This window comes from Brachypodium distachyon, chromosome 1 (genome assembly GCF_000005505.3).
Source record: "Brachypodium distachyon strain Bd21 chromosome 1, Brachypodium_distachyon_v3.0, whole genome shotgun sequence".
Lineage (NCBI taxonomy): Eukaryota > Viridiplantae > Streptophyta > Magnoliopsida > Poales > Poaceae > Brachypodium > Brachypodium distachyon.
This window is the reverse complement of record NC_016131.3, coordinates 20632239-20658023: the sequence shown is the minus strand read 5'-3', so window position 1 is coordinate 20658023 and position 25785 is coordinate 20632239. Positions and strand designations below refer to the sequence as shown.

Sequence of the window (25785 nt, the reverse complement as noted above, 5' to 3'; positions counted from 1 at the left end):
CGTCGCCTTCCTCGTAGTGGTCCCCACACCACGCGTGGGCCCACGTCACCATCTTATCTTCCCCCCAGGCCCAGGCCCATCAGACGGAGCCCAAAAATAATTTTAATCCTTCCGATCACGATCGCACGGTCCGCAGGGATTTCAAACCTCCCTCCGCGTGAGGTCAAACGCGCGACCGCGTGTCCTTCCGCCCCCGCTCGTCACGCCTGCCGTGGCACCTCGGCCGCGCGCCGCACGTGACCTCGCGTCGAGGCGTCTCAGCCGTCCGTCCGTCCGGCTGCGATCCGACGGCGGGGAGGCGTCCCGTCCTAACGGCGTGAGGAGGCGCGGTCGCGACGCGGGAGCGCTGACTGCAGAGACGTGGCCGTGACGGCGTCAGGCGGGGCTCGTGGACGGGGGGGTATATAAAGCCCGTGGTGCCTTTGGGTTTATTTATTTCTCTTTCTCTCTTTGCTGAGATATTAATTTTATCGGCGCACGCGAAAAGAGGAGGGGGGTTCCGCAAAGGGAAGAGGAGAAAGGGATTAGGACACGAGAACCAGAACACAGAGAGAAGCAAAGTTAGAGAGAGAGAGAGAGAGAGGAGGGAAGGAAAAGCGAGAAGGAGATTGGTGGAGCGAGCTGGATCAGGGCATCGGGCTGGTTGTGCAGATCGGAGGAGGTGAGAGCTCCCATCCTCGTACCTCGTCGGATTCTGTGCCTTATGTGCCGGAGCAGTACTGATTTTGCTGAATTGTCGTGCTCCTTTGGGTGTTTTTTTTTAATTGGTTATTTTGGGGTTGATTCGATGGTCTGGGAGGATAAAGGTGGGGTTCATGAGCGGTTTCCGGTTTGGGTTTCTCTATCGTTTCCGCTATGAGATGGGTTCCGCGGTGGGTTTTGCCTGAGTGAGGTATAGTTGACGAATTAGTAGGGGATTTGTGTTGGTTCGAGCCAATTCGATCTGTTTAGGGTTTCCGTTCAGAGCATTTCGCCGTTGGCTTCGAGATAGCACCTCCATTTCGGGTTGATCTCGTGGTTTTGATATGCCGCGTGGGGGTTACTTACTGTTGCGTTTTGTTGCTAATTTTACACTGCCTCATAGCTGGATGTGGCTTACTCATAGTTCGTTAAATGGGCACTAATCTGCGCGAGATGCATTTTCGGTGTTATCAAGCTGGACGTGTGACCCAAACATGCTAGATTGAGTTAATTTTGTAACCATATAGGTGACTAGTGTGTTAGAAATGGAACTATCCTTTGCCTCTAGTTGGTAGAAACATGGAAGTTCACATACAGTAGATTGATGCGGTAGCTCCTCCAAGTAGTCAACAACTGATTTTCCCTGGAAAAAACCACAGGATCCATCTGTTTGATTGATTGGGACATACCTCAGAAAAATCTAATGTTTTCTCCTGATTAGTCAATTGACGTACCTTTCTGACGACAATCCATGAGAAAACTCTCTATGCTGGGTAAAAGTGCCCCAAGAGAGAACAGATCGAGGTTGTTTCTACTAATTTTATATGATTTTAGCATGGTCAACCAGCGTCCAGGATCCCAGAAGTTTCAAACCTTTGCTTACTGCACATGTTACACAAATTGGCTTCTTGTTTGAGTAATGAAGGTGATGTTCATTCCACACGGTCAATTGGTCAAACTTCTTGTTGGGGGGTGGGGGAGGTTCCTTCTTCTGAATTCATTGGAAGAGCACCAGGCCAATAGTCAAACCAACTAGGTAGGTCAATCCTCTTCAACCAACTAGAGAATCTTAGGGGCTTCTCAAGATTGGTCCCAGTTGTGCGTCCACTGAAGGATCAAGGACCAAACAGTGTGAGAATGTTTGAGGTTGCATTCTTAATTGTGAGGGAAGGTATAAGATATATGATCTTGCTTGTTGTTTGTTCTCAGAGCCCGTTAGTTATGCTGGTTCTACATCTTCTGGATAGGTTGATACTTAAGCGCCACCGTTTCTTCATGGCTTGTACAATTGTAGTCCTCTAGTTATATGCTCAAACGGAATAGGTTGATTTTGGGATAACATTGGAAAGCCTATGATCATTAACATGAGACCGAGGGGGAAGAATGATGATATGCTGAATATATGCACGCTGGAATAGGTTGATTTTGACAGAAGGTGGGGAGACTCGAAGTCTATGATCATTATTAGTTGGGTTGATGGTCAGCTGAAGGGTTGACTGGACTGGTCACTCTTGTCTGGTCGTTTGCTCTGCAAGCCTTCTTTTAGACGATGGCACCGACTGGAATATGGAGAGTATTCTTTGGCAGACTCATGATTGATCCTTTTCTTTGCTTGACTTGCTTGAATTTGACTTCTGTGGTTGTCCTTTAAGCTTGAGGGAAGTAGGATAGATCCATTAAGACTTGTAGGGAGATGATGGGGACGTTTGACAGGGAATTGGTTGGGTTTATGCAGAATTCTGGAGAGCTACTTGTTATATCTGTACTATATGCATAGAGGAAAGACACGAAGACAACTTTTAAAGTTGCTCTTGTATATTTAATTTAACATGAGGCCCCATTTAACATTTAGAGAATTGATCTTACACTGTTAATTGCAAATTATACTGGTATTAGTTGGTCACTTGCTTAATTTTAGTACCACCATTTTGCTACTTATAAGTTACTCCGTTTATATAACATTTCATCTTTTGTTAGACAATCAAATATACCATCTTGATGCAAAATGTATTAGCACTGCGGTATTACTTTATGATCTTAATGGCATTTTATAATCATGCACGGTTTATTGTTTAAATTAATATGAATGCATATATCTGGAGTTCCGAGTGTTCTACTAGGTTTGTTGGATCATGTCTCGCTACATCTCTACTTACTGTCTATCCTCATGAATCTATCTACCATGGAAGTCCTTGGGGTACAAAATTGCATATATTACTTAATGCTGGTTTTGCAACATTTTATGTTTGTTGTCTGTTGCCTGTGTTTTTTCCCCTCCTTTTCTATGATTTATATGCCTAGAATTGCACTAATAAAGCAAAATGTTCTCATCTGATTGTTCATCCTATCACCTACCATGGAATAAAAAGTTCATAGTTTCCTTTCTTTTGTTATGTACAGGTCATGAACAACTAATCAACGTTCATTTATTATGGATTTGCACCAGTTGTTAAAGTACAGATTGACTGGTGCTAACGTCTTGTACGAAATTCCTACAGAGAACAACTTAACAAACTCTTCCTGGCCAGCTAGTCCACTGAAGTTAGAGTACAACAACTCTCCATACACCCCTCTTTCTACCCAGCTTGAGTGTGACAATTTATCTGCTCTCAGCAACACTCCGGATAACCAGAGCTCTACAGAAACCATTTCAGCCCAACCAATCTCCCCGCTCGAAGCAGACAGCTCATACATACAGCCAGGTAGCCATCTTCGTGAGAACATCCAAGTGAGAGCTGATCCATTGTATGCGAGATCAAGACATAATATGCAACACGCTTTGCGTGAGATTGAGACCGTTTTGATGGCACCTGATGCTGATGATGCAACAACTAGCGCCAAGCATGAGTTTGAGGAAACCAAGCCTGCTCAGCTCATGAGGCAGCGGTCAAGGACATGGAGCCATGAGTCACGACAGCCATTGCCTGGAGTCGTTCGGCCACAATTTGCATCTGGTGGGTACCCCATGGCAAGCTATGAATTTCGTCCAGAGAAACGACAACGGGAGTTAAGGGATGATCCACAAATCATTGTGAAGCAGCTGTTAACCAAGTGTGCTGAGGCCTTAAGTGAGGACAGGACAGAGGAGTTCCTAAAGCTTGTTCAGGAAGCTCGTGGGATTGTTTCAATTAACGGGGAACCAATCCAGCGTCTAGGTGCTTACCTACTCGAGGGTTTGGTTGCTAGACATGGAAACTCTGGTAGAAACATCTACCGTGCTCTGAGATGCCGCAAACCAGAGAGCAAGGAGCTTCTCTCGTACATGAAAATTTTATACAATATATGTCCTTACTTCAAGTTTGGATACATGGCAGCTAATGGGGCGATTGCAGAGGCATTGAGAAGCGAGGACAACATCCACATAATTGATTTTCAGATTGCTCAAGGGACTCAATGGATCACACTGATACAAGCTTTAGCTGCAAGGCCTGGGGGTCCACCTCATGTGCGGATCACTGGAATAGATGACCCAGTATCAGAGTATGCCCGAGGTGAAGGTCTGGAAATTGTTGGGAACATGCTGAAGGGCATGTCTAAAGAATTCAATATACCTCTGGAATTTACCCCTCTACCTGTCTATGCCACCCAAGTCACAAAAGAAATGCTCGAGATTAGACCAGGTGAAGCACTTGCTGTCAACTTCACCCTCCAGCTACACCACACCCCAGATGAGAGCGTGGACGTCAACAACCCACGGGACGGGTTGCTCCGGATGGTAAAAGGGCTGTCCCCAAAGGTAACTACATTGGTGGAGCAGGAGTCGCACACCAACACGACACCTTTCATGATGAGATTTGCCGAGACCATGGATTACTACTCTGCCATGTTCGAGTCTATTGACGCCAACTTGCCTCGAGACAACAAAGAGAGGATTAGTGTGGAGCAGCATTGTCTGGCCAAGGACATCGTGAACATCATCGCCTGTGAGGGGAAGGACCGGGTGGAGAGGCACGAGCTCCTTGGCAAGTGGAAATCAAGGTTGACCATGGCTGGCTTCAAGCCTTACCCGCTGAGTTCGTACGTGAACTCTGTGATAAAGAAGCTTCTCGCGTGCTACTCTGACAAGTACACGCTGGAGGAGAAGGATGGGGCGATGCTCCTCGGCTGGAAGAAAAGGAAGTTGATATCTGCATCTGCATGGCACTGACAATTACCTGTTCAGCACCAAAGAAAGCAAAACAGAGGTTATACACCAAAAGTCCCTGGTCTCCTTTCCAAACTCCCTTTGGATGTACCTGTACATGATGCTGTACCCTCAGTGTTTCCTAAGTGTAGACCAGGAATTGAACATTGACATTAGATTGTAGAAGTTGTATGATAATTATTACAATTTTGTTGCGCTTCCTTGTATTGACCATCCTTGCTGTTGATGATATGTTGGATGTAATTTTCCAGTCATGCTCTTGTTGATAGGCAAGTGTTTCCAGTCCATGGAGCATGCCTTGAGAATGCAGAGCATACCGCATTTCTGGGAGTGAAGAAAGGATTTTTGCAACTGTTTTCTTACTTTCTTGTGTCATTACATTACCTTTCTGTCTGTGTGACAGTGTGAGCAAGTTTCTGCAACATCAGACATTCTGCAGACTGCTGGCAAAATGCCATACGATTCTGGATCATTTTTGTTGATCCAAGAGTGTTCGGTCTGTACTATAACTTCTGTGGTGATGATTGGGCAATTCTGTTGTGACTGTTGGCGAAGTTGCAGAGATTGGGAAGAGAAAACCGCCGGAAGTAGCCGCTGGTCACCGTTGTGTGAGTAAGGTCCAGCAGCCGTGTTCTATAGCGCAGGTGGTGACGAATCTGTCGTCCGATTGCGCTCGAGTACTCGACGACAAACTTTTTCCGATATATACTCGTATAAGATATCGGGAAGCGGCACGGCATCGGTAGCACCAAAACAAACCACGGAGTACTGATTACCTCCAAGTCCCACGGCACACAACCTTCCAAAGTCCCGAACTCCCGAGAGGTTGAGCCAGCGAGATATTCAGGTCGGCAGAAAGCAATCTGCACGACTCCGCCCTTTGCTTTCGCTCGCAACATGTAGTCCGTAGACGCGACCAAGGCGCAGTCGCGCAGTCGTGTAGCCCATCATGAAGTCAACTGGTCAAGTGATATCTGGTAAAAAAAACTGGTCAAGTGATGTGTTACATCGTACGTATGTCGGGAGTATTTACCTATGAACTTACGAGAACTGTGTCATTTTCGCCTAGTCAAGTGTTTTTTCTTTTGAGAAAAGCCTGGTCAAGTGTTGTACGTACGGTCGATGAAAAATTTCTACGTTTTGGGGTTGGCCCGGCCCGTGAGAAAATCAGAGGATAGAAAAATACAAATGGGCCGAAATTTCTTTTTGCAACTCCGACCGATCCAGTCTCTCGCTCCCGTTGCCCAGCCCAATCGATCCGCTGGCAGGGGAGCAGGCGCCGGCTGCGGGGACGAGAAGCGAGGTCGGCGGTGGCGCCATCCAGTGCGCCCCTGCAATGACGGTTTCCTTTGCACTGCGCCTAGGGCCACCGGCGAGTGCGACGAGCGGAGGAGGTGGCCGCCCTACCGGCACCCGAGCGCTGTAAGTGGAGAATCTTGTCCTTCTCTGGCTTTTCGTCATTGGTCTTGTCTCTTGTACCGTTGGCCTGGCCGTGGTCAGCGTGTGGGGGTTCGGGAGATGGGGTTGGGGAATTTCCAAGGTACGCGAATTCCGACTGCACGGCCGTAGCTGCAAGTTTCGCGGTTAGATTGGATTTGGATTGTTGTTCGGCCCTTCTTCATCGTGCAATTCCTCAGTATTTACTCACCACTAGACAGTATAGTCGGTAGTCTAGTCTCGGGATTGAGCGTTTAGAAGGGCGGTTTCATTTAATTTAGGGGTTCTATTGCTTAGTTTTCGATTAAAGGAATTTCCCTGATTTGCGTGGCATAACTTGGTGATGCAGTTCGAGACACAAAAAGAGGGTTCAAGGGAGTGATGAAGAAAATATGAGTTTTTTTTTGCAGGTGAAAATATGAGGTTGTTGAAGATGATTTCACTGAGTCGGTACCAATTATTGTCGGTACAAGCTTTGTTCTGCTTACGATAGGATATGGGTACATGCTGTGAAGATTCACTTCAGGTCTCATTTGGTTGCGAAATAAATAAGACCCTGGGAAGCGCCCTCCGGGGGGAGGGGTGGGGGGATTTTTAGGAGCATGTGAGATCCTCTCCCACCATGGCGGAAATCTCTCCTCTTGGGAAAGCATGGAAACAGAGGGAGGGTGGAAAATCCTGGACAGACAACTATCAGAATAATACAAAACTACGATCATAATGTTCAAAGCTATCACAATTTATTCCAATTTTTTCCTAAATATCGAAGTAAAGTTCAAAAGCGTACAATGCAAGAACCAAGAAGATATGGATTAATATACATAGTCAGCAAAGTTACAAATAATTCAGAAATTGTCAGGACAAAAACAGAAAGTTACAACCACTACAAATATTCGACTGGGACAAAGAAAATACCGACATTATTGAAGCAACATCACGCATGGAGAAAATAGTTTGATTAGCGATCTGTGCACCACTAGAGATGTAATTAGCATTGCAAGAGATATCACACTTGCTCTCCCATGTGTTTGCTTCAGCTGTCTGTAGCTTTTCTACTGCATGGGTGATGGGTGTCTCTTTTCGATGCTACCAGATCGATGGTCTCTTGATTATTCTTCATGCTTCATTCAACAATTTATGTCGCTCTCAGTTCACCGGATTAACTGCCTCTAGGTTATTCTTCAAGGAAACAAAGGGTTGTTAATTTATAATGGTCAGGCCAAAGAATGAGTTTGATTTCAGGCATGAGAATTACATGCCTTAAGCATGAATTATTAAGAAAGACTACGAAATAGAGCTGCTGTCAGTTTCATGTTAGAACTGAAAAACATTACTCCTGAAACTAAGAGGAGTACACCAGAGATTTTGCGACAATAGATCATGTTGGGTCCACGCACTTTACAAGCCGAGAAGACTAAACATACCCTGACTAGCAAATTGGCAACAACTTTGCTTTTGAATTTTTAGATAACTAGCCGAATGCCCGTGCGTTGCAACGGAACAGCAAAATACAACATAAATAAATTGGCTTGACTCGTTAGAACGTGTGTGCAGTTTTTAATGTTATCACGGCAAACGCTAGAGTCTCGTTTTGTTTCGCTAACACAACACACCGTCGAATAGCAAACATGGTGTATTTCAATCAGACAATGACTCATAATTTCATATACAGGTTTGTCGACCACCCTTGCAACAACAATAAAACATGTCTTCTGACTATTTTTGACCAGATGAATTTGTGTCTAGCACAGTCCGTTGAATGTACACTCATAAAATTCACACTCTTTCTCTTATTCATGACATGGTTAGTCGGTTTCATCATGTCAACTTTATTGATTCTCAAATAAGTTACATCATCTATCAAAGTGAAGCAACTGGAGGATCTCCCGTAAAGATACCACTCTGGGATACCTCAACCTCTGCTACTAAAACATAAGCTACTACATAAGCACATGCACCAGTACTCAATACTTCTTCAGTGTACAAACTTTTTTTGTGTTAGTCCCAGACTAAAAAAGTAAACACAATATATGAGCCACAGGTGATGCTTATATCTTTATCAAAATAACTGTCAACATGACGATGCGCGCAGGATCATCGTCTGGAGATGGAACGCCGTGCAAATTGTTCCATATGCCGACATAAAGAAGAATCATCAGTGCAATGTAATTATCAATTGCGTCATGAGTCATAATTAGGTTTAGGGTTACAGTTACACATGCATGAAAAAAAAGGACACATAAAAAACCTATATACAAAATCTTATGCCTTCTGCCTTCCTAGATGCCAAATTGAGAGTATAGTCCACTTTCTTTTCTTTGCCACCAGGTAGTCCTGGGATAAATGCAATTGTGATAAATAAGCTATAGCCATGACTACCTCAATAAAAAAAAGTGTGGATTATAAAAAGTATATATATAATAATAATAAAAAAGTTTGGACATCTTTACACACACACCTAATCAGCCAGAATTTAGTAATGCAAATCAAGCTCCTGTGTTATAGCCAAACCATGCGATTCCGAAGAAATGAAGCACTAACTAAGAAGTGGACTTAGTAGTGCCTACAACCAAAACCCAAAGGAGCTCAAAAAAATATTGATTCATAAGAAAACAGCTAACTAAACGACTCTTGCCAATTGTTTATACTACCCTAGTATAAGTATGCAAAATCATGTTTTGATATGCAATCTAATTGGCTCTGTTCCGAATACAAAATTCCTCTGTTTATTTCCTTTCTTAAAATCTAATAGACTCAGATGCAAAACTAAACACTGACATATTACCTTCAAAACCTGATTGAAACATGAGATGCCACAATGACTTACATCTGAATCACACTGCAGTCCAGTGAGGTGTAACATTGCAAACCAAACGACGCATGCCGATCCACACATGCATACCTCTGCCTTCTCGTGGCTGCACCGCCATATTCAGAGCCATTGCAAATGGTAGGACATTTCTTGCAGCTAATAGTTATGAAAAGAAGCAACACCATGTAAGCAAGTAATCTAGAATATTTGTTAAACTTACATACCTGCAACAGCCAAGACACTAATCAAAAGATGAAACCTGGATTTTTCCTAATTAGGGGTTGTGGATCGGCGCCTTCCTCATCATAGCTAACACATCAGTTCACTGGTCCAATGCCTCTCCGACATGTTTTATATTTGACGAACCATTGCAGCTCAATCTTACTATTGAAGTCATATAAGTAGGTAAGATTTAAAGAATTATGCGAATATATTGTTCTACATAAGTTCAAGGCGTGACGTATAAGGACCTTGCTTTCCCTTAGCGGTGCATTGACTTTGATGCCGTGGCATGACCCTCTAAAAGAAATTATCTGCTACATACTACCCTGCAGCATGTACAACAAGGCTGAACTTTCAAGTTATAGTATAGCAGCACTATATACTTGCAGGCTTGTAAAGCATAAAAATATGTAAGAAGCTTCCTACAATATATAGATTGAACTCTCTGTTTGGTACTACGTTCACATGTTACCAAGACTCCATGTGTCATATAAATTATGATTTGTTAGTACACATGTAGGACTCGACACTACCGTGAGATCTAACCTGAGAGGAACCACATATATTTACTACTGCTGCCACACATTATAGCATTACATGACTCTCTTAATGTCAGGTGAAAGAATGTGTTAGATAATAATTAATTTAACTTGCTCCACCATAGATATTTACGAAAATTTGCTTCTCCAAGTCATTATCCAGAACATACAGAAAGAATTGAATCAACTTAATGAACCAGAAGGAAACTCCAAAGGACAAATTTCACATAATATGTATACAATTACCCATACAATTATATATTCTATCTTACAGGAAGAACTAACTGTGGATTAGTACTTTATGCATTGAAACCTGCAACCTAGGTGATTGCATTAACCTTGTCAGTGAAGGTAATAAAACAAATATGAGGAAGTATACATTTATTAGGCAAAAGAAGTGTAGTAGCATTCACCTTATCACAGGAAACAGAGAACAAGATCATCGGAGCCTGCAATCTTATTTAGTTAAATTGTTGCAATATTCTTTCACCAGGGAACAACCCTTTGTTCTGAACTGACAGATTTAAATCCAAGGTTAGCAACAACAGGTGATAAACAAACAGTGAAAGATGTCAACAAAAATGAATGATTTGGTGTGAATCAACAACTTAATGTGTAAAAGAAACTCTGTTATTGGCTTTGCAAAGTTGAAGATAGAAGGTCATGCTACGATTGGCAAGTACGGCGGCGGGGATTTAGGATACCTGGTGGGAGGCGGACCACGGACGAAGCCGGAGCCAGTGCGGCGGCGGGGATTAGACGCCTGGTGCGATGCTCCCTTCCCGTCTCCACTCAGTTCGAACAATGGTCGACGAGCGCGACGGTGGGGATCGAGGAAACCAGCCAGAGGAGGAACACGACCGGAGCAGAAGCAAGGGCAGTGGGGATTAAACACCTGATGCGTGGTGGAGCAGAGTCGGCACTGCAATGCGCCCAGGGCCCAGGCCCCTGCAGTCTGTCCGCAGTTCCAACGGCCACAACAGAGCAGCAACGGTGATCGGGGTCCAGGCCAGAGATCGGAGCACGGCCATTCGCGGAGCGAGCGCTACGACGGGGATTGGAATACCTAGAGTCTGAGGCGAAAACAGGTCAGAATGGGGAGGATCGGGCTGGGGGAGGAGCATGAGTGGTTGATTGGGGGAGGAGGCGGCAGAGGAAGAAGATACATGAGTGGTTTGGAGTGTGAGATAGAACGAACGCGAGGCTGCAGTAATTTGAATGGCCCACCTGTCAGTTGCTAGTGCAGGTGAACTCACGACCACCAACTGGAAATGTTATAAGTAGGAAAGATTTGAAACAAATTATTTCGAGCTGAAACTTTTACATAAGGTATTTCTTTGTAAATTTTGGTGCCATTTGAGGTGTTAAAGAAACTCAAATCTATTGTTTACACTGGGATTCCATAAAGGTTTAGCCGGTTTCTCTCTTCTCTATATGACAGGTGGGTCCCACACTCCCACTCCCACCTGTCATGCTTCTTCCATGTAGTGCCAGATCATTGGGCGTTGCTGGACCTGTTTTCTTGCCGTCCATTGTCACATCTTACGTCTTACCCGTGGACCTCGCCTTTTTAAGCTATCCCGAACCCTATGCCATTCTCTGCCTTTTTTAGCTCTCCAAACCCTAGCCGCCACCAACACATTCATTGTTGTCGTTGAGCTTCTGCAGGCAAGTTCTGGCCGCATTGAGTCATTAACTGGGGCATGTTGTTCGTGTCGCCATCAAGATCTCTTTGACCTCTTTCCCCGTTCAATCGTGCATCAAATTGACGGGAATCAAAGACGTTTTCCTCAAGTCTGGCCACGTTCGATCGCCAGATTTAAGGTTTGTTCTGGTTCAGGAAGGGTGTGTGTGTGTGTCAATGGAGCTGATGAATTGGGCGGTGGGACGTGGCCAAACTTGAGTAAGATTGCTTCAATTCCCGTTGATCCGCTGCACAATTGAAGGGGAAAATAAGTCAAAGAGCTTCATATCGACAAGGCGAATGACGTGACGTGGTTGGTGCCGCCAGAACTCGCCTGCGGGTGCTTGGTGATTGCTATGATGCTGGCGCCTAGGGTTTGGGGAGCTCAAAAAAGTGCAGGGGATTGCTTAAGAAGGACAGGTCAACGGCTAGGATGCAAAGGTTGACGATGGGCGGCTAGAAAACAGCTCCGGTGATGCCCAATGGGCTGGCATTAAGTGGAAGAAGCATGACAGGTTGGACCCACCTGTCATAGAGAGAAGAGGGAGAAAATGGATAAGCCTTCCTGGAATCCCACTGTAAACAGCAGTTTTGAGGCACCTCCAAGTGGCACAAAAAATTACAGAGAAATAGCTGAGGTCATTTGTGATCTACTGTAAAAATTTCAGCTCAAAATAATTTGTTTTGCATTTCTAAAAAATAAGAAACAAAGCTGCTGCCAATTTGGCTTCATTTTGCATTTGAACTATGAACCACACCAAACCTTGGATTTTAGAGTTGCCACTCCTATTTCCAAGCTTGATACAGTAAGAAACTAACATGGACAAAGTTTGAAAATCAAATTTATAATGAAGGCTTTGAAATTAATTTATGAAACTATAATGCCATCAAACAATTTATCACCTCATTGAGTAAATAAATAGAAAAGTAACTCTAAACTTGCTCAAATTTTGCAGGGGCCTTTCTAACTGTTATTGTGGCTTGTCAAAATTCAGAGAGGTCAAATGAAGTAGTTTTCAACATACTTTGCACCAAAAGTTTGTAAATATCACATACAAAGCATAAGGGAAAAAGTTTTAAATCTCAAGGCTTTTCATGAATGATGAATTTGACAAAGGCATTCTACTGAATGTTGATGAGGGATTTTCTGTGTTGTGCTTCTGTTTCGCAAGTCAGGTGCTCTTGTTGTATCCGTTGAATGAGGGGTTTCCTTTATTTAAGGGATTTTCTGTGTTGTGCTTCTGTTTTGCAAGTCAGGTGCTACTGAATGAGGGGTTTCCTTTATTTAATGAATGTCAAGAAGAATGTGCCTGATATGATTCTATTAGCCTATATGATATCAAAGAAGATGATCTCAATTTCCATCTGAATTGACCAACTTTGTTCAACTATTGGAGAATAGAGTGAGATAAGCTGAACAATAATGTCTATTGTTTCGATATCATACAAGAGTGAGTGACGAGGCAACACATATTTATCTTGTTGTACCATGAAAGATGAGTAGAAGAGAACTTAACATGCAGAAGAACCACATCGAAAAAACGAACCAAGCTAAAGAATAGCTTGAGACTGTCAAGTTTTACTCCTGTACTTATTTAATGAGTTACAAGATAAGTGTGTCTGGTCTCTTTCTATTTGCCCACATGTTATTAGAGCAAGTGATCTTCTTATTCACACTAATTATAGAATATGTTCAACTGAACATGAAGATCGACTGCCTTGATAGCATGAAGGAGAATATGTTGGGGCCACACGCATTTATCTGGTTCCAATTCATAATAGAGATGAGCGCACTTCAGATGTGACACTAGAAGAAGCATAATGAATTCCCAAAAGAAAAAAGAAGAAGCATAATGCCAAAACAATCAAAGCTCAATAATAGCTTGAGAGCGAGGGCTGTCTTGCTGATGTTCTTCTTCTTTTGTTGCCCGCATGTCTAGTGCTCTAGTTTTTTTTTTTACCCAAATCTAGTGCTCTAGTTACTCAATGAGTGACAACTTGAGTGTGTTTGATTTCAATCTATTCGCCTACATGGTGTCAGAACATGCGATCTTCTTTTCACCAAGACTATGAGGCTTTATTCAAATAAGCTAACATAACATGAAGATTGATTGCTCTGATACCATGTGGGAGAATAAAATGAGACCACACATACTTATCTTGTGATTTCATTGAAATAATCAGGGGTGAGTAGAAGAGCACTTGCCGTGTGGCAACAGAAAAGCACAATTGCAAAGCAAACTAAGTTAAAAGAATAGGTTGAGAGGGAATCGTCTTTCTGCTCTCGATGAAGTTTTTGACTTGTGTGCATTGTCCGGACTTATGCAGGTTAGTCAGTCTGCAGCAACTTCTGCCTAGATATGAAATATATGATGTGCGGTCTGATTTGTTTTTCATTAGTTTGCAAATTAAATTTGCATTTATTATGGTCATAGGGTGTCAAAGAGGCCAAACAAGGAACAACATTTGTGGATCAGGAAGGATTCAGCGGGGTCAGGGAAGAAGGCCCTTCGCTTGGTTAATACTGTAAGATATAACGCTAAAATATCCTTATTTTTTCACTTTTTCTCACTGAACTTGTGAAACCAGTTCAACAAAATGGTCTTGTTGGTATCGTATTTTCTCTTAGGTCTTAGATATATACTCTCCTTACTAGTAAGCATTCTTTTTTGTAACACCGATATATCATGGGACTTTAAAATCTGATGTGTTTCTCAAATCAGTTCATGGAACCATACCTTTTAGGTTTCAAAGTTACCAAATGGAAAAGAAGCTGTATATGGTGCATTGGATAGGTGGACTGCTTTTGAGACTGAGTTTCCTATTATAGCAGCGGCAAAAGCTTTGGAAATGTTGAAAAGGCAAAGACAATGGATACAGATTATTCAGGTAAGGTATTATGAACCAAGTTAATTATTCCCTCCATTCCTCTTTATAAGGTGTATTTTTTATTGGCTGGGACAAGCCTTTGCCCAATAAGGCAACAGTTACACATTAGTATGCAATTTACCTGACATGAATCTGATGTCAGTTAGGTTGATATAAAATATATACTTACTTATGGTTGTGATTTCGTATCACATAAACCACATAGGAGTATTAAAGAAGTAATTGGTGGCCAAAGACTTTGCCTTAACCAATCAAAACACGTTCTACAAGAAGAAATGAAGGGATTAATTGCTACTGTCAAAAGCAGACATTTTCTCTTTGGAGTTATGTTACTGTAACTTCTGCCAGAAAGCTCATTTTCTTGTGTACTCGTCAATTTTTAATGTTTTCACAGGTAACTAAGTGGTTGATGAGCAAAGGCCAGGTTCTGACGTGGACAACATATGATACATTGCTGTTGGCTCTTTTTATGGATGGAAGATTAGATGAGGCTGAGTCAATTTGGAATACTGTCATACAAAAGCATACACGCTCAGTGCCAAAGAGATTGTTTTCTCGGATGATCCTGATTTATGACAGTCGTCGTCTTCCAGACAAAGTTTTGGAGGTTATGTTTGTCTTGCTTTTACTTGTAGGCTTGTGCAACCTTACAAAAAAAAAATCACCCACTTCTTGCAGTCTTAATATGTGGTTCATTTTGAGCCAGTTTAGTTCAGTATATACCAACTGTATTTGTTGACTTTTGGATGAATAATTCAATGATTTTTAATACGAGTCAATCTGTGAATCTGTGCTTTAGTGCTCAACTGTATTGAAGTGATGCCTAGCTGGTTGGTCAGAGTTGAAACCTGAAAGTCTTAATTATTTCTCATTTGCCAATTACAGGTATTTGCTGACATGGAGGAATTAGGGGTGCATCCAGATGAGGATACGACTAGAAGGATTGGAAGAGCATTTGCGAGCTCAGGCCAGGAAGATAAGCAAAAACCTGTTCTCGAGAAGTACTTGAAAAAGTGGAAGTACATCCATTTCAACGGCGAGCGCGTTCGGGTGAGGAGGGCGGGACCTTTGGCGTAGTAACCATTCTCTGGATCGCTTAAACAACCAAACAAACGAATATAACCGTGTCTGGAAAGATGTGATTGCTGTCTTTTTCCGAGTTCCTATGTGAGTATTAGTATGACAGGTGGAACAAAGTGAGGAAAGTTGTAATGCAGTCAACTACTAACAGGATAATATCTTATGTATGCGTACGCGTATAAGTTGTGATGTTTCAAACATGCTGATATCTTAGGTACGCTGGTATTTCACTCGTTTTCTTTCCCATTTCCGCCGTCTCCCCTATCTTGTCGTGTAATACTATGTGGGAACCGGTAAGAGTGGTAGAAAACAGAACGCTTTTATCTTGAATCCTGATCTTCGCAAGAGTGTTTTAAAATGTGCGGCTGGCACGCAGTCTGATTGATGTTAGCGGCAGTATCTGGTGAGCTGGAGACGAGTCATGAGCTCGCGCTTGGCACTAGACTCTTCACCGGAAAACACGAGGCCCACGCGGCCGGGGAGGGAAGAGCCGTCCTGCCCCGGCGCTTCCGGCTGCCTCTCGACCGCAATCTCCCACGGACGGCTGCGAATTTTTTGGACGACGGCGTAATGCTACCTCAGATTTGGTCTCTAGACAAATGAGGCTCTGGTGGTGAGTTGCTTGGTTCGGTTGTCCCCGTCCCTGCGTCGATGCACCGGGAAAATGACAAGGCAACTGCGCTCAAATCCCGGCTGTCCGGTCACTGGAGCCCTGGGGGCGACAAAACTGAAAACTCCGGAACCGTAGACGCGGGCCACACGCTGCTTCATCCTGCTCACCAATCTCTCCACGTGCCCTGCACGGCGACAATATTAGGGAAGAATCAAGAATGAGAATTCATCAGAAGAGAGTTTGTAGAACAGCAGGAAATTAATTTTTAGTCTCAATCTATTGTTTGGAACGGGCTGGGAAATAAACGTGGAAATTAGGTGAATTCATGAGGAATAACTTGTTTGGCATGGGATGGAAAAAAAACGTGGAAATTAGGTGAATTCACGAGAAATTAGTTTAAAGAGGATAACATAAATTATGATGAAAGATTGGAATCATCTATAGTAATCAATTTCCTTAAATTTCCACCCTTCCCCTATTATTAAAATGGTGTGAATTGGTCTCTCAACCCTCACGCACAATCTCTCTTAAAACCTTTTTTTCCAACTAGCACCATATTTGTGTTTTGCTACACACTAAAAAGATGCATGTCTAAAGAAATGTCGTGATATTATTTATTACTCCATTCGTATGGGTTTATAAATCCTAAGCGAAATTTTATGCAAACTTTGACAAAAAAAAAGATTCAAGGTTATTGTGACAAATAGACACAAGATTTATTAGGGATCTTATAAACCCGAGCAAAGGGAGTAGCTTGGATCATATAATCCCATATCCCTTCTTATCTCAATGATTAATGCCAAATCAACAAGTAATGTAAACATCATTTAATTTCTAAAACAAAAACATCATCAAGAACACAAGTAACCAAACAAAATCATTTAATTTAATCATTGATCGATTAGAGGCTGGGGACTTCCCTCCTTTTCGAATTTTTTAGGATAACGATAACTTTTCGATAGAAGGTAACATATCAATATCAAAAAGATGTCAAGGGCACCTGGTCTCTACACAACACAATGCCAAGCGCAAAGCGAGACAATATGGATGCACACAACCGAAAGGGAAAAACAAAATAAAAAATCAAAACTTACGACGACACACAACGACAACCCTGAACCACGAACACCAGCGAGGCACAACCCTCGGACCGGGTTCGTTCAAAGCAACGCCTAAGAGAAACAACGTCCCCTTGTCGTCGTCGCCAGATCCAACCAGTACGGTCCGATCAATTTATAAATAAGTTATTTCAATATGTCTATTTATAAGTTTAGAATTTTGGTATGGCATGGCATCTCGTCATCACATGCTCTTCCGTTCAAATCGATCTGATCCAACGCGACATGGATCTCCAATTCTCCATCCATGTCCATTGTCTAACCATGTGATCCTGATCTCTGACCACGAACGACTCCACGGGAGCAATCGACGACCGAGATCTGGACCAAGAACGCAGCCCCCTGGCCCGCCATTCAGCGAAGACTCTAGAAAACGCTTCCCTCGCTAGCTACCGGCCCGGACTGGCTGCTCTCGCGTAGTCGCGTGCCCAGATTCGCTGACAGGGCGGGCCCACCACGCCGCCCGCCGGCCCCCTCCCCGTTATTTATCAGCCGTTCTCAGTAGTGGCTCAGTCCTCACCTGTCCTTCCCAAACCCCCCCTCCGAACAGAGACAAATACACCCACGCGCGGCCGCAAAAGCTCTCGCGTTGCGCCGGAGCTCCTCCGCCGCGAGACATGGCCGGTGCGGCGGGTGAAGACGCCGGGATGGACGAGGTCCAGAGGCGCCTCATGTTCGACGACGAGTGAGCGCCCGCATCCTGTTCTCAGCTTCTTCTTCTCCCCCCGGATTCTCTGATTTGCTTCCTTTTATTTTAGTTTATTTCCGTCAGAGTTGTGACGAGATGCGCACATCTGGATTTTTCCGGTGGGTTCCTCGTCTGGGGTTCCGGAATCCCCGGAGTGGTGTGGTTGCTCCGCTAGATCCCGTTGTGATCAGAACTACCGATGGATGGGGGCGGGGCGGATTTGAATTTGAATATATCGGGTCGTGTACTCGTGCTTGTGCGATGGCTTGCATCTGTGATTGATTATAGACTCGCGTCTCCGCCTCTCCGGGGAGGCATCGATCTCGTCTGTACTGTTGTGGTGCGCTGCCTAAAATTTGATCCATAGTGACAAAAGATCAAAGCTGAGCACATCTTCTTGTAGATGGTGCAAACAATGGTTGATTGGTCAATTTGCTATTTGCAAGTTCCTTTGCATTTTTCGCATTCGGACGAAGTGAGCACAAGGCTTGCAGTCGGTTATCAATTATGCGACATTTAAGCTGGTGCTTCAGAAGATGAAAGTTCTATGTGTGGTTCTAACAATTATGCGTTTCCTTCAAGTACTCTTTATATTATTTTCATGAAGATCAACCTATACTATGTTACAGTTACAGAAATATAAAATACTGTCTTCAGTAATCTGTAATAGAGCCTTTTACGTTATGGGCAGCTTAATCAAAAACAAATTCAAAAAGAAAGGAAAATAATAAATTTGTTTATATTTGTGATCTTGACTGCAACCAGCAATTTTGAGTAGGCTTGTTCCATGTGAGCAAGATAAGCCTCAAGTCTAGTTGCTGCATTTGTCCATTGGTCTGATGTAAATATGTAATCCATTAAATGTTCAAATTGCTTAACTATAAACATGCCTTCTGGAGATATTCAATGCAGTCACTAACATTTTTGTCTGCTATGCTTGGCTTATCATTTCACAGATGTATTTTGGTAGATGAACAAGACAATGTCGTTGGCCATGAATCGAAATATAACTGTAAGTTCAATCTATCTTGTTAAATCTTTTTTGTTGATGTTTGCTTTAGATCAGTCGTTGGCACAATATGACTTGTTCTTACATGGCATGTGGCTTGTAGGCCATCTGATGGAAAAGATCGAATCTGAGAACCTGCTCCACAGGGCTTTCAGTGTATTTCTTTTCAACAAAAAATATGAGCTGCTACTTCAGGTTTGGAAAAGCTATTTATTTGACACTAACTATTCCTACGTTCTGTTGCATATCATTCCACCTGGCAAAGGTTGTAGACTTCTAGTAATTGGCTTCTATCCTATTGCCTCATTAGTCAACATTTATTTTTGAAGTACCGAGTTTCTCTGGAGCTAGTAACAAAATATGTCCAGCTGAAAGTTTGGTTCTTGCCTTGAATTACCATAGATAAAAAGAGGCATTGTTTCTCACTCCATTTTGAAATGTGTAGATTTGTTCTATCTTCATATAATAGTTAGCTCCGAAGTACATTAGAATCTGTGAGTATGACTCCTCACTAATCTGTAGATTATAGTTATGTTTTACATAAATCGACTTGTTGCCTGCTGAAATAGAAATACTATCAGTTAACTGTCTGGTCCTTGATTCACGAGCATGCTAAACTATCGTAGTCCACACATTCAGTGTTTTGGGTAGAAAATTCCGAGCTCACAAAGCCATTAACGTCTAATTTGTACTTTGCAAAATTAAGACGGAAAAAATTGGTTATCTGTAAAGTTAGAAAAGAAATAAAAAAGGGCTGAAGAATTCTTTTCTCCACCTCTGTGGCTCTGTACATATAAAATCAATACTCCCTCCTATCCATATTAGTTGTCGCTGATTTAGTACAAAGTTGCACTAAATCAGCGGCAAATAATATGGATCGGAGGGAGTAGCTTATTTGTGTACTTGACATAATCAATATGAGCTTGACTTGTCTGATTTACAGAATATAAGATAGATACCATGCTCCATATTTAATAGCTTGATGAGGATTGAAACACAAGCTCTCCTTGCTGATTAGCTGCGTGATAATAACAGCTACCTTTGCCTAGTTAGAGTTGATTGAGCCTGTTAAACAGTTCCAATTGTAATATGGTTCAAAATCTGCTTAACGTCCTCTCTCATTTCCTCATCCTCCTTGCTATTTGAAACCTTATTGTTTAAGTTAATTTGTCTAATGTCCTTTGCATACAGCAATAACCATCTTTTTGTCGAAGTTGCTTTACATTATGTTTCTTCACTGTCATATTGTTGTTTGAACAAAAATAAGTTAAGTAGCTTTGTACTGTTGCAGCAAAGATCTGAAACAAAGGTTACATTTCCTTTAGTATGGACCAACACCTGCTGCAGCCATCCTCTGTACCGTGAATCCGAGCTTATCCAGGAAAACTTCCTTGGTATGTGCCAAAATTACTAGGAGAGTCAACACTTCTTCCAAGCTTTACTTGGTTTTACTTACCACTAGCAACTTCTCATTCTCCAGGTGTCAGAAATGCTGCTCAGAGGAAGCTCTTAGATGAGCTGGGCATCCCAGCCAAGGATGTGCCAGTTGACGAATTCACCCCTCTCGGTCGGATGCTTTACAAGGCCCCATCTGATGGGAAATGGGGTGAACATGAGCGTAAGTTGTTGCCGCAGCGTCAGGCATCACTTATCTGTATTTGATTACTGTTGGCTCACCCTTTGCTGCACCCCAGACATGTTTCTGCAGACCCACTGATATTTTTTACCAGAAATGCAAGCAGTAGAGATTCTCCACCCAGTGCTAACATTGATCTGTTTCTTCCTTCCTTCCGCATCCTCAGTGGACTACTTGCTGTTCATTGTCCGTGAGGTGGAGCTGGTCCCAAACCCGGACGAAGTAGCTGACGTGAAGTACGTGAGCCGTGAGCAGCTGCAGGAGCTGATCCGCCAGGCGGACGCCGGGGAGGGCGGCGTGAAGCTGTCCCCCTGGTTCAGGCTGGTGGTGGACAACTTCCTCATGGGCTGGTGGGAGCACCTCGAGAAAGGCACGCTTCAAGAGGCCGTGGACATGGAGACCATCCACAAGCTCAAGTAAGGGAGGGCGCAGATGCCGTGCTGTGGCTGCTCCGGCAGTCCCCGATGAAAAGTTCTTGCGCTACTACCCGTTGTATGCTAATTTCAAAGTTACCCAAGGCCCTCCGCCCTGTAGTGGTGGGCTTATTTCAAAGTTTTACTTTGACCGTTACTTATAGTATGTGGATTATGTGGTATGAAAATTGTATCATTGAAAACTTTTTTTTTTGCTCCAGCAGAAAACTTTTTTCAAATACAAATCCATCGAATCTAATCTCCACTATATGAGGTAAAAAAGAAAAGGTGTCTCGGCTGTAGCTGAATCCTATGATTCTATGATCCCTGTTAGATTGTGATGAGAATGAAACACTATCTTTATTCGATGATGGTGTGCCCAATATATAGGCTTACAAAGGGTCGTGTCTTTTCCGAAGGGATGCGAGCGACGGTCACGTCCGTCCAGGAAGAGATGCGCACGTGCAAGACGTGCAAGCCCGACGGTTGAGGCAACCGTTCGGTGCTAATTACAAGGAATGATTAACTTAATTAATAAAATCTTAACACTCCCCCTAATCATTTCTTGTCCTTGCTTGTTGTTCATCATCTTGGATAGAGTTCTCCTCCAAAAACCCTGTGGGAAAAATATGAGGAGAATGGTGTATGATATGTTGCTAAAACTCCTTCAAACCCAGTGGGAAAATAAGGAGAAAATGATGCAACATATAATGGTTATTGTCTCCATGATTACCCATACGAGAAAAACCTTTGAAGGAAAAACTCATGGTGAAGTTTAGAGAACAATAAAAATGTCATGTATACATCCTTTAAAAACCCCGATGGGGAAAAATGGGAGGTACGACATTTGTACTTGTGTTGATATTATCTCGTTAAAAACCTTTGATGAGAACCGAGAGAGTAAACTCATAAAGGGAAAAAAAGAGTGTAATATGATGTTTGAATAAGTTATATTTTCAGGAAGGTACTCCCCCTGACCCATGCAAGTCTCGAAGTCGTCTCATACCAATTCCAGAAACGTATTTCTCGAATGTTGAACTTGGTAGAGATTTCGTGAATAGATCAGCGAGATTATCGCATGATTTGACTTGCAAAATGTTTATTTTCCCACTCTGCTGAAGTTCATGAGGATAAAACAATTTGGGGGCAATATGCCTAGTGATGTTGCTCTTAATATAACCTGTTTGCATTTGTGCAACACAAGCTGCATTATCTTCATAGATAATGGTTGCTGATTCAATGGGACCAATACCACATGACTGATGTATGTGGTTTATCATTCTGCGTAGCCACACGCATTCGCGTGATGCCTCATATAGGGATATGATTTCAGAATGATTAGTGGATGTAGCCACTAGGGTCTGTTTGGAAGACTTCCATGAGATAGTTGTTCCACCATGAAGGAACACGAAGCCCGTTTGTGATCTGGCATTGTGAGGGTCTGACAAGTATCCAGCATCAGCATATCCAATCATATTAGAGTCCAGATTTCTCTGAAATTGAAAGAATAAACCAAGATCTTTGGTGCCCTGGAGATATCGAAAGATATTCTTGACTCCCGTCCAATGACGTTTGGTGGGAGCAGCGCTATGTCTAGCAAGTAGATTCACTGCGAATGCGATATCAGGCCTGGTGCAGTTCGCAAGATACATAAGCGCTCCAATGGCACTGAGATAAGGAACTCGGGTCCCAATATCTCTTCTCCATCTTCCCTTGGTCTAAATGGATCTTTCTCTACGTCTAGAGATCGAACGACCATGGGAGTTTTAGATGGATATGATTTGTCCATATTAAATTTCTCTAATATTTTCTGGATGTAAGCGGCTTGGTGAACCAAAATACCTGAGGGAAGGTGCTCAAGTTGAAGACCCAAGCAAAATTTGGTTTTACCCAAATCTTTCATCTCAAATTCCATTTTTAGGTGATTGCGTGCTTCATCAATATCTTGTGAGTTGCCGATAATGTTGATATCATCGATATACACAGAAATGATGCAAAATCCTGTCAAGGATTTCTTAATAAACACATGGACAATCATCATTATTGGAGTAACCCTTTTGTAAAAGGAACTCACTAAGTCGGTTGTACCACATCCGTCCCGACTGTTTTAAGCCATATAATGACTTATTCAGTTTTACACAATACATGTAGTGTTTTGCGTTAGGATTCGGGGGGATTCCGTCAGGAACCTTCATGTAAATATCCAAATCAAGTGACCCGTAAAGATATGCGGTCACTACATCCATCAACTGCATGGATAGATGATTTTGGACTATCAAAGATATAAGATATCGGAAAGTGATCCCACTCATTACTGGAGAGTATGTTTCATTGAAATCAATGCCAGGTCTCTGCGTGAAACCTTGCGCTACAAGCCTTGCTTTGTATCTCACCACCTCATTGTTCTCATTCCGTTTCCGGACGAAAACCCATTTGAATCCCACAGGGAAAACATTGGGAGGTGTAGTATTGCGTCATTGAATACCTTCCTTTTGTTAAGCGAGACAATTTCTGCTTGGATTGCATCCTTCCATTGAGGCCAGTCGGAGCGTTTTTCACACTCAACCATGGTCTTTGGATCATGATCATTTTGAAGGTTGTTTGCAATCGTAGTTGAGAAATATATGTCGACAATTGTAGACTTTCGGTCATATGATTCTCCAGAATCAATGTAGTTGGCGGAAATTTCATTTACCCTTAGTGACTGATCGTTATCTCCCAATACGATTGAGTCTGGGTATTCCGATGTCCCAGTTAATGTGTGCACCACTGAACTGGGTTGTGGCGGTTGCCCTTCCACCGGGCGAATAGTGCTCGTTCGGTGTTTATCAACGTGGAGTTGACTTGCATTTACTGATTCAGAGGATTTCTTCCTCGGTTTCCTTTGTTGCTTGCGATGAGCAGGATCTTGGGTTGCAGCCGTACTTCTCCCCCTCTTATTTTGAACGGGAGGTTGAGTGGTTTTAGTTGGTACCTCCACTCTTTCAGGCGCATTTCTTGCAGGATTGTAGAATTTTGTAACACCTTTATAGTCAGTAAATGAATCTGGCAGATTATTTGCAATGTGTTGCAAATTGATTATTTTCTGAACTTGGAGTTCAGTCTCTTGAGTACGTGGATCTGAGGAGGAAATGTCTTGGGCATTCCAATTGATTTCCTGGCATTCTTTCTGGTACTTGAAATCTTCCCCTAATGCCGGGAAATGGTTCTCATTAAAGATGCAATCAGCGTGACGGGCCGTGAATAGATCCCCTATTAGGGGCTCTAGGTACTTGATAATCGACGGCGATTTGTACCCCACATAGATACCCAATTTCCGGTGTGGGCCCATGGATGTACGCTGCGGTGGTGAGATCGGCACATAGGTGGCACATTCGAACTTACGCAGATGGGAAATATTTGGAGTATTTCCACGTACTTGTTGTAGAGGGGAAGTACTATGATATGCAGTAGATCGCAATTGAATTAAGTCAGCAGCGTGTAAAACTGCATGACCCCAACATGAAGTTGGTAAATTGCAATTCATAAGTAAGGGTCGTGCAATGAGCTTGATTCTTTTAATCAGAGATTCATCCAAACCATTTTGCGTGTGAACGTATGGGACAGAGTGTTGAACTTCAATCCCTAGTGCCGTACAATAATCATTGAAGGCTCTTGAGGAGAATTCTGCGGCATTGTCCATTCGAATTGATTTAATTCGATGTTCGAGATAATGGGCTTGTAACTTAATAACTTGCCTCATTAGTTTAGCAAAAGCATGATTCCTGTGGATAATAGACACACATTGGACCATCGTGTAGATGCGTCAATTAGAATCGTGAAGTACCTGAAAGGTCCGGTTAACGGTTGGATGGGACCACAAATGTCACCTTGAATGCGTTCAAGGAACTGAAGTGGTTCCGCTTGGATTTTGAGATGTGAATGTCTCAAAATTAGCTTTCCAGTGGCACATGCAGTGCACATAAAATCTGAAGATTGTGGGAATTTAGCATCAATTAAATCATGACCGATAGAATTGCTGGTGATTTTCCGCATCATCCCTATTCCAGGGTGACCAAGGTGATCATGCCAAGTTTGGAATGTATTGACATTCTGGAAAATTACCTTATACGCAACATGTGTTACGGGTTTGATGTATGTATAGTACAATCTAGACGTTAAAGAAGGAATTTTCTCAAATATTCGTTTGCCATATCCGCTATCTTTGGTAAAGAGGAGATACTCCTCTTTATCGTTATCATTGGTCTCAATATGGAAACCATTTTTTCGATATCTCTATAGCTTAGTAGGGTACGGGTTGAATCTAGATACAATAGAGCATCCTTGATTACCAATTGAGTACCCATAGTAGGGTAATTATGGCACGTCCAGAGCCAACAATTACCGCATCACGCCCGGCGATTGTTAAAATCTCTCCACTCTTTTTAGTAAGAGTCTGGAAATATTTAATCTTCCTTAGTATAGAGTTTGTGGTAGCGCTGTCCACAAGATATAATTCCTCTTCCATCAGATTGACTCCCGTAGAAATCTATATACCAAAATGTAGAATTAGAATCTTATTGGATATATAGAATACATACACCTTTATTTATATCAGAGTGCTGAGACAATATTGTAATATACAATATAAAATGATAACGACAACAACGACTATATGTTCTATTACAATACATCAATATAAGTAATGGACTTGGTATCCACAGAGTGATGAGATTATTCAAAGTCCGCAAACAGGTCATTTGAGGAATATTCAATCATCATGTTCTCTGTGCCCAAAGGTTCCTGTGACTGCTGGAATGCCTCGTTGTTGCTTGGTTCCG

At 42.6% G+C, this 25785-nt stretch overlaps 3 protein-coding genes and 1 non-coding gene across 5 annotated transcripts; 3 read left to right on the top strand and 1 right to left on the bottom strand.

Annotated features, from left to right (window-relative positions):
- The first annotated feature begins 434 nt into the window (after nt 1-434).
- Nucleotides 435-5187, top strand: LOC100829571 (chitin-inducible gibberellin-responsive protein 1). Its single transcript, XM_003562912.3, has 2 exons — nt 435-661; nt 3082-5187. The coding sequence occupies exon 2, from the start codon at nt 3113-3115 to the stop codon at nt 4826-4828; it is 1716 nt and encodes a 571-aa protein (XP_003562960.1). The 5' UTR covers nt 435-661; nt 3082-3112; the 3' UTR covers nt 4829-5187.
- Nucleotides 5188-6035: 848 nt separating this feature from the next.
- Nucleotides 6036-15727, top strand: LOC100830085 (pentatricopeptide repeat-containing protein At4g18975, chloroplastic). 2 transcript variants are annotated; one of them, XM_014897237.2, is made up of 6 exons: nt 6124-6247; nt 13704-13847; nt 13955-14045; nt 14265-14408; nt 14803-15015; nt 15294-15727. In XM_014897237.2, the coding sequence occupies exons 2-6, from the start codon at nt 13807-13809 to the stop codon at nt 15483-15485; spliced, it is 681 nt and encodes a 226-aa protein (XP_014752723.1). In that variant the 5' UTR covers nt 6124-6247; nt 13704-13806; the 3' UTR covers nt 15486-15727. The 2 variants fall into 2 exon arrangements, with proteins under 2 accessions (XP_003562962.1, XP_014752723.1); XM_003562914.4 differs by lacking the exon at nt 13704-13847 and having other exon boundaries at nt 6036-6247.
- A 1991-nt stretch (nt 15728-17718) lies between these two features.
- On the top strand, nt 17719-21224 carry LOC100828970 (isopentenyl-diphosphate Delta-isomerase I). The gene is made up of 6 exons (XM_003562910.4): nt 17719-17904; nt 18864-18919; nt 19020-19111; nt 20208-20310; nt 20397-20534; nt 20719-21224. The coding sequence occupies exons 1-6, from the start codon at nt 17837-17839 to the stop codon at nt 20970-20972; spliced, it is 711 nt and encodes a 236-aa protein (XP_003562958.1). The 5' UTR covers nt 17719-17836; the 3' UTR covers nt 20973-21224.
- On the bottom strand, nt 19720-19805 carry MIR5067 (microRNA MIR5067). Its single transcript, NR_126851.1, has one exon. It is a non-coding gene; the product is annotated as a microRNA MIR5067 (primary transcript).
- Nucleotides 21225-25785: the final 4561 nt, after the last annotated feature.